This window comes from Octopus bimaculoides, chromosome 14 (assembly GCF_001194135.2).
Source record: "Octopus bimaculoides isolate UCB-OBI-ISO-001 chromosome 14, ASM119413v2, whole genome shotgun sequence".
NCBI classification, from domain to species: domain Eukaryota; kingdom Metazoa; phylum Mollusca; class Cephalopoda; order Octopoda; family Octopodidae; genus Octopus; species Octopus bimaculoides.
In genome coordinates, this window is record NC_068994.1 from 37617232 (window position 1) to 37626988 (window position 9757).

Genomic DNA, 9757 nt, shown 5'->3' on the forward strand with positions numbered 1-9757 from the left:
ATATATATATATATATATATATATATATATATATATATATAGGAACACACACAGATAAGAAAAATATAAGTAAAAGAAATCCTTGCTATTTGAAAGTCAAATCAGTTTTCCTTACAATCCCCTGCTGATTAAATATAATTAACGAAAGGACACCTGTATTGTTTTTAAGGTTGAACAAGAGAGACTGTATCATGTTAGCAAATGTTATTTGAGAGATATTTTTATTTAATTATTTGCGAGTTTCGACTTTGATGTAAGTGCATCCAGTAAGTAAGTGATAAATTGAAAAAAGATTTCTTTGAAGTTTAAAAAGATTATCATTTAAAATTCAGGAAACAATTGAGTGTAAGTAAAACTTTCAGAGCAGAAAGTATTGTCTTCTTGTTAACAACACTTTGTTGGTTTTCTTTTCAAAAGATTACTCATAAAATGATTTAGCAATAATTTCATTTGCATAAAACTATCAATATTCAAAAGAGCAGTGCAAAAAAACACAGTAATTTATAAACTGTGCATGAAAAAGATTTTCTTTCTCTTCTTCTCTGTTTCTCTTTCACAAGATGTAAGCCATGGAAAAGTGGTAGTTAAAAATAATCAATATAATGTACATTAAGAGAAGTGGAAGGAAAGGGTTCAACCTCCACAAGAACTTTATACAGATGATGGAATGATTAAAATTACTTTCTTTTTCCTATACAAATAAAATGAAATTTGAAAATGTTAAAAATAGTTCTAAAAGAAAAGAATATACAGAGAGGCTTCCCTTATATCATGGGAATATTCTATTTAAAATCTATTAAACAACTTATCAAACAAGAAAGAATTGAACACAGGTAACAAGAATGGATGAATTTACAGTATAAAAAACTGTAATTTCTCCTGAAAGGTAATATGATAATGTCATGCTTTCATGATCACTGGAATTGTATGAAAAAAAAAAAAAAAAAATTAACAACTTTACAGAGGTAAGGAGGAAGCAGATGAAATTTTAAACAAATACATCTGAATAATTAATTGTTTGATTTATCTCTTAAGAACAAAGTCTTTTATGTAAGATGATATTGAAGAAGTCTTGTAACTATTGTTCAATATACTGCTTAGATAAGATAAGTTCAGATATGTACTAGACTGGGGAACTGCTGATGCTTTCTTCATAAGGAGACAGCTGCAAGGAAAGTTCTTAGTAAAGAGTAAGCCTCTGTACTTAACTTTTGTTAATCTGGAGAAGGCCTTTGATAGAGTTCTATGATCTATAAATTAGGAGTAAATGAATAGTTTTTGAGAGCAGTGCATGTCATCAACAGAGATGTATTTAGCACAGTAAGAGTTGGCAGTGCAAGTTAGTGCCCCTTAAGGCTTGGTTCTTAGACTGCTCCTATGTAGAGAAGTTTAAGATTGCTTGTCCCTGGGGACTCCTATATGCTGATGATGTAGGCTTTAACAGCAGTCACTTGGAAGGATACAAGGAAGAAATAGCCTTTGCAGATAGATTATTCTGGTTGACAGAGAAAAATACACACAAGTACCTTTTAAATGTCTAATGGAAAATCATAGGTATATTCCAAATAAAATACCATGTTCAATAAATAAATATTGGTTTCAAATTTTGGCACAAGGTCAGCAGGTTTGGGGGAGGGGTGAAGTTGATTACATCGATTTCAGTGCTCAACCGGTACTTATTTTATCAATCTCAAGAGGATGAAAGCCAAAGTGAACCTTGGCAGAATTTGAACCCAGAATGTTAAGACAAACGAAATGCCACTAAGCATTTTGGCTAGTGCACTAACAATTCTGCCAGCTCACTGCCTTCCAGTAAATAGATATTGATAAGGCTAAAGGAATTCTTTGAAAAACGATACTTTCTTTCATGACTTACATGTAATATCTTCTACAAAAAGCAGTCAGTCCTTGGTATATAATATTTCAAAATGATTTTGTCTTGAATACTAATTTAGTTCCAGTTACAATTAATGGGGTGCTTTATAAGAATATAAATTGACCAAAAACTTACCTAGCATATTATTTGATCAAATCCAAAAGAATGAGAGACTAAACTATCCCAAGTAGTATTTAACTCTTCTGCATTTAAATTGTTCTGTTGAATTTAATCCTTATTTATTAAAATTGTTTTGAATTATCTTATGGCATTTGCATTATCTTATGACTTTGAGATTTCAATGCTATGATTATTTATTTTTTAGAATGATAATGTAGAGTGGGTGTAAGAAACTGGATCTAGCCAGTTTGAACCAAAAAACAGATAGAATATTTGGGCTGGATATAGCCAGTTTGAATACCAAAGAGTTAAACATAGAAGTAAAGTGTTACAACTATATATGACAAGAATTATTTTCGATTTGTCACTCTATTATTTTTGTCAATCCACCAACACCTATCTCAAACAGATTGGCATAGACATGAGGTTATAAAGCTTTCTTTGCAATCATGGTGGCTCGGGTTCAGTCCTAGTGCACGGCACCTTGGACAAGCTCCTGTGAGTGAAGCATGTGTGTTTCTTTGTGTCTGTGTTTGTGAACCCCACCACTGCTTGAGAACCAGTGTGGATTTGTTTGCATCCCAGTAACTTTACAAAATGACATAAAGAAACTGATACAATAGGTACCAGACTTTAAAAAATTAAGTACTGGGATCGACTGTTTGACTATAACTCTTCAAAGTAGTACCCCAGCATGGTTGTAGTCCAATGACTGAAACACATAAAAGATTAAAAAAAAAAGAGAGAGAGTGGTGAATGGAAGCTGTTAGTAATGAAGTTGAAATTGTGACCTGCGTACAGGTAGTTCAATACCATATCCATATAACTATTGCATCTTTATACATATCTAGTTCCTATACTTACACCATCCAGTGAGTAATTATACTTATCTCCTGACAATTGCCACAATGATAATATGAATATACGTGAATCGTAGATCTGAATTGATTACTGATAAGACAGAAGTAATTACTTTGAGATAGAAGTCGACAAAGTAGAGACTTTGATGTGCCTCTGGCAGTGCTTAACCATTTCAGACCCAGTCTAGTACAATGTATATCAATAAATTCTTTATTTCTGTTATATCAACTGACTTTTCATTTTATTTCGAGGATTTGCCTAAAACTAAATCATCATTTCACACAATACATCTACAGGCCACATTCTTCAAATGGCTTCCTTATCTATATCTGCCTTGAACCATCATCATCTACAACAAACAATACCTTTCTGATATAATGATCGGAAAGTTTTAATTTTCCTAGGAAGAGTAATGTCCATTCAGAATGAGAACTCGGATTTTCACTACTAATATTTTATTGATTCCAGAGTTATGAAAAGCAAAAGTTGGATTGGTAAGATTTGAACTCAGAATGTAAAGAAGCCTCCTTATAAATCAATCTTAAACTAGCATCAGCAACATTTTCTAATTTGGGATCAATATTCTAGATCAGTTATTCAAATCCAGGGCATAATCGTTCTTCTTAATTCTCCCATTGGCTATGTTCATCATTCGGAAATCCTACATGTTTCGGAAAACTAAACAATATACTTGTGTAAGAATTTTCTTTAGCAGTAAGTTGTTACCATTGTCTGTTGTCAATTTCTAGAAGCTGCTGTTATATATTGTCTTCAGTGAGTTTTCTATTATTTGTGACATTTTGCTGTGCCAGAATGTTTCCTATGTCAGTCAAGACATTAATGCTTCTATCAGTTATGATGGCTTTCTTTATGCTGTTACCCAGTCGTCTTCAACACATACATACACAAATTTTTAATGCATATATATATATATATATATATATACATATACAATAGAGTTAGCTATACATTGACATCTATCTATAAGATACACAAAGACAGACAAAATTAAGCATTGTCATGCACACACAGAAACACACACATACATGTAAATTAACTCGTACACATATAATATATTCATCATTTTTATGATTTTCCATCTTGGTACGGGGATGAATGAATCTTACAATTTCTCTCCACTTATAGTCTTCATCATCTGCTAGATACAGCAACAGAGAAAATTCAGTCAACTCTCTCTCTCTCTCTCTCTCTCTCTCTCTCTCTCTATATATATATATATATATATATATAGAGAGAGAGAGAGAGAGAGAGAGAAAGAGAGAGAGAACAAGAGACAGAAACAGATAGACAGAGCTGGATAAGTGGGTAAACATGTAGAGATAGATACATATATAAATATAAATATGAATACACATGCACATACATATGGAGAGTGGAGGAGGAGAGAGAAAGAGAAAGAGAGAGAGAGGAGCAGGGACAAAGAAACATGGACAGACACAATAGACAGACATGGAAATATACATACACACATTTGTGTATAAATATCTATGTTTGTGTATGTACCACACACACACACACACACACACACACACACACACATGCATACAATTATAAACACTAATACACAGATACACGTATAAATTAAGTCAATAAATATTAGAAACATTTCATGAGGTCAAAAGTGATATTAAAGGAATTATAGTTAATTGAAATTTTCTTTAATTACAGAGAAATGTAGCAATTATCTTGCAAGTTAAAAACAAGAAAAAAACACACAGAAATTCATGATTGGCAATCATCAATAGAATCACAAGAAAATGAAAGGAAAAGGAAAAAAGAAAGAAAAAACAAATAACATCTTCAATAAATGGAATTGAAAATAAATTAGCTACTTACAGGGTGTGCCCGTTTTGAAATAGTTTTGCTGTGTTTCCCTATGGAAGATCCTTCCCAACAGTGATTAGTCTCATATTGTGAGTGTGGCTCTCTTATTAGAGTTGTCGGAAAGTTATCAGTGCAAGTTAACATAGTAATTGGAATATCATATTTAGGAGATATTTCTTCACAAGTATATTCAGACTGTCTCCTTTCATTTAAAATGTCATTATGTGTGCCTACACTCCCAGTAAATCGACTATCCTTTGTGCTTTTCCTTTGGATTATACACATAATGAAAGATACAACAATAGCAACAGAAACTATCACTGCTGCTACTACTATAATAATCATCAAGTTAATATGTATTCTGTTGTCTGACTCTCTGTCTTCAGAGATGTACATTCTGGCTGTTGTATTGCTAACAGTAAGTGTCAAAGACAGTGTAGTTGTTGCTGATAAAACTGGTATGCCGTTGTCTTTGACAGTTAATATCAGATTATATGATCCAGCATCATTTTGGTAAACTGTTCGAGAGAATGACAAAACTCCTGTGTAAGGGTTGACTGTAAATAACTGCTTGTTGTTACCGCCAAGTATTTCATATTTGAGGAAAGCATTCACATGACTGTCTCTGTCGGAGGCTCTTAATGTTGTGATGTCACTCTTACTCTGTGGATGGTAATGGACATCTAAATTGAAAGGGTTAAAACTAGGGAAAGTAAAATAGGGAGCATTATCATTTTTATCCATAACTTCAACAACAACGTTAGCTGTGTTGTTAAGAGAAGGTATTCCATTGTCTTTAGCCATTATTTTAAACCGATAAAGATCTTGCTTTTCACGGTCAAGTGACTGAGTAGTTGAAATAAAACCAAAATCAGATATGGAAAATGGAATATGTCTATTAGAACCTATAAGAGAGTAGGTTAACTGAGATCCAGCAACAAGATCTGGATCAGTAGCATTGACAAAACCTATTGAGAACTTAGGTTCTTCATTTTCATAGACTGAAAACCTGAATGTAGCTTTTGTAAATTGTGGTTGAATATCATTAATATCCATAACTTGGATTGAAAAACTGTGATCTGTTTGTAATGGTGGAAATCCTTTGTCTTCACAAGAAATCGTGAGATCAATATGGCTTTCTGTTTCTCTGTCTAATGATTTTTTTACAACTAATTTGTATTTTTTCTTTCCTAGACTTTGAAGCTGAATTTTATCATGACGAAGATTGCATATAATTTTGCCATTCATTCCAACGTCATTATCTGTGACCTTTACATAAGCTATGAAACTGTTAATTTTCACTCCTTCTGAAATAATGGCAGTGTTTCCTGTAGATTTTGAAATAAAGTTAATATCAATAACAGGAGCACTGTTTTCATTGTTATTTACATGAACAAATACAATAGCTGTTGAAGTCGATGGTGGATTTCCCCCATCAGTAGCTTCCACAAATAATTTATAAGACTTTTTGGATACAAAAGGAACTTTTTTCTTTAAAATTATTTCTCCTGTTTTCTCATTCAAATGAAAATATGATTTTGCAAGATTTGAAGTTTTTGAGCTAAAGTGGTATGTGATTTTGCCATTTTCTCCTGAATCTATATCATTTGCTGATAATATTATAATTGCTTTATTTTGTTCATTTCTGTTACTAATAGAAATATTATAAATATTCTGAGAAAAGATTGGTGAGTTATCATTTTCATCGATCACAGTTATTAGCACATCCAAAACACCAAACTTTGAAGGAGATCCTCCATCTGTTGCAATAATTTGAAGCTTATAATTATCTTTCCTTTCTCTGTCAACTTCTCCTTCCAAAACGATTCCAAGTTTAATTGTTGAATCTGTCTTTTCTGTAATTGATAATGAAAATGTTTTTTCTATATCTTTCTTCAGCTGGTATGTAATTTGTGAGTTAATAAGACTCACATCTCTGTCTTTAGCAGTTGGAACAAATTTTATAGTTCCTTTGCCATCTGTTTCATCAAATTGAATATTGACTTGCTTGACTGGGAACTCAGGTCGTTGATCATTGACATCTTCCACAACAACTTTAATTTCTAATATTTTGACGAAAGATTCTTCATTTCGGACCGCTATATCCACCATTTTGAAGCATTCAGTGTTGAATTTACATAGAACATCAGCATCAACTATTTGAGATGTGTAAAGTTTACCTGTCTTAGAGACATTAAATAACTGTGATCCATTGATAATAGTTTCTTTTAAGTGGCTGAACCAAAGTAGATTGTGCTCTTGTACAGGTATGCGATCAAACAAATGTGTGTCTGCTGCAATGTCACCAACTAATGTACCAGGCATCTTGCCTTCTTCTACATGATAAATGAGGTCTTCACATTGAGAAATCTTCAGGAGAAATGACATTATATAAAGATATATCCACATTTTAGTCAATGAGAAAGTTGATGATGGTAGACAAAGAATCAATTCAAAGAATCTGTAAAATATAATATAAATGACAGGAATTAAAATCTTTAAAAATTTTGACTTTGGTGTCACAGTTCATGAAATTTTGACAACGATGTTTATACTGCATGAAATTTTGACAGTAATGTTACATTTCATGAAATATTGAAGTAATCTTTACATGAATGTCACCATTCCAGCCTATCAAAAATAATGGGCTGAAATGGTTTCAACTTTATTGGTACAAGGCCAGCAGTTTTAGTTGGAAGGGATAGGTGATTACATTGACTCAACTTGTATTTCTTTTACTGAGGATGAAAGGCAAATTTGATGTTAGGGGAATTTGAACTTATAGTGTAAGAATCCAGAAGAAATGCATTTAAAGCATTTTGGAAAATGATTCTGCCAACTCACCACCTTCAGCAATTTGTAATAATTTTCTCAAATTTTTTGCATAAGTCCAGCACTTGCAAGAGGATCAATGCCAGAGTTCAACTTGTACTTTTACTGACCTCAAAAGGATGAAATGTAAAGTTGACCTTGGCAGCATTTGAACTCAGAAAGTAACACCAGAAGAAATACCACAAAGTATTTCGTCTGTGGTAACATGGTAATTATGCTGTCACTTCACACCATCTTAAGCCCATTGGTAATTATGAATGGTAATTATGAACTTAATATATATATTTTTTCTTTCTATAATTAAATTATATAATTTTATGCATATATCAAAGAAGAAAGTGTAGAGAAGAGAATGGGACTGTTTCTCCAGGAAAGGGTTTTGAAAAACAGAATGAAAGTGATGTCAGATATTAGCTAAGTAAAGTAAATAATTTAAAGTTTACTTCATTTTCTTTTTTTATTTTTTATGAATTAAGATATATTGAGACTAGGATCTAAAATTTCATGGAAGGATATTCCTTTTTGATTTAATTACTGACATGTAAATGCACAAGAAATGTTATGAAAATATATTTAAGTAAATAATATTGTTGTTTTAACAAATAAATAGTTGTAATGATCTACTTGATGTATGAATAATGAATCCTGTAAATTATCATTTATTTTACTTGTTAACAAATGAAGTTTACAAAATCACCTTAAATGATATCTTTGCTTCCACTTCCTTTCTAAAAAAAAAAAAATCAAAGCTAGGGATAAATAATATACTGTTGTTGGGAAGCATTGAGCTAGTTAATCTCTCGCAGACATAGTGAACTGAGATTATAAATGATGAAAGAATATTTGCTATTGAAATGATAGAAATGAATTTACTGAGATATTGTGAGTGGAATTGTAATTTGGAGGATAGAAAAAGGATTTATTAGTTGCTCTAGAGAGCAATTACAATGTGAGAATGTGACCTGTTGTGGAAGAAATTATGTTACTAGATATTAAATTGTATAACATAAATATGTTCAAATATTGGGAGATATTAACTGTTAAAACATAGATACTTTTACTGAACTCAGAAGACACATCACATTAGATGTAATAAAAAATATATATATCTACATACAAAGAAATAAAAATGTAATAAAGGAAAACAAAATGGACACTAGCAAGTAGCATAGATTAGTTATCTCCATCTTGCCTGTCTATATTTCCCTTCTGAGTATAGTGAAACATTAATAGCGAAATGGGATTGAACTGAGATCCAATAATTTGGAAAGCAATAATTTGTTCTGTAGAGCACAATGACATCTTTTATATTCCTTACATATGTTATAGTTTATACTGTTGTCCCTTTTGAATCATAATGTTGGAATATGCCAGGAAAACATTGCTAAAGCCATTAATGGTGTCAATACTATTGTTTGCAATCATGGCAATGACATGAAATTGATTATTTTAGCCGGAACATTCTATTTCAGTCAAATATATTTCATTGTAACCTTTCCCGTTGCCAGATTGCATTTCTATGTTTTTGCTTGCCAATATAATATTGTTTGAAGCCATAAGTGACAGAAATATTTCTTGCAATCTTCTGATATGAAAATTGAAAATTCCCTCTGAGTAGGGTTATTTTCTTTGACTTAAATAGATACATTACAAAAGAGCTTTATAGTCCGGAAGACAAGCGGAATCTATTCATGGAGGAACTGAAGAAAATTTGGTCAGCTCAAGGTTTTTGTGAGTCTTACTAATATTGAAACCGATTAAGGAATTCAAACGGCATATATTCTATTATCAAAGCCAATAATGTAACATCAGAATAGAATGACAACTTGCATGACTACAAAAGCTGTTCTGCCAGGAGCAAAATGGAAATATTTTCCCCATTGTACAACTTATGACTATCAGTTTTGTTTCTCTTATCGACAGCTTTCAGGTGTTCGTAAACATCAACAGAGAAATGGATTTAACTCACTGTGATTCTTTTATGCTTGCTTTTATTATTTTCTCTTTTTTCTTATCATATTTAATATTTTGATTATTTGCTTGCTACAAAAAGAAATTCCTACATCCTTCCCTCCTCTCCTTACCCACACATACACATACTTTTACACACACACACACACACATATACACACTCATGCACACACACACATGCATACACACACACACACACACACACACACACACACACACACACACACACACACACACACACACACACACACA

General features: G+C 31.9%; 1 protein-coding gene across 2 annotated transcripts in view; it reads right to left on the reverse strand.

Annotated features, from left to right (window-relative positions):
* LOC106875855 (protocadherin beta-15) overlaps positions 1 to 9757 on the reverse strand; it is a 126131-nt gene that overhangs the window by 105194 nt on the left and 11180 nt on the right. For both annotated transcript variants that reach the window (XR_008265552.1, XM_014924152.2), the window contains exon 2: positions 4715 to 7163. Coding sequence is in view for 1 of the 2 variants with exons in the window: in XM_014924152.2 (XP_014779638.2) it covers positions 4715 to 7111 (2397 nt within the window). In the remaining variant the exon portion in view is untranslated. The remainder of the gene's footprint in view (positions 1 to 4714; positions 7164 to 9757) is intronic.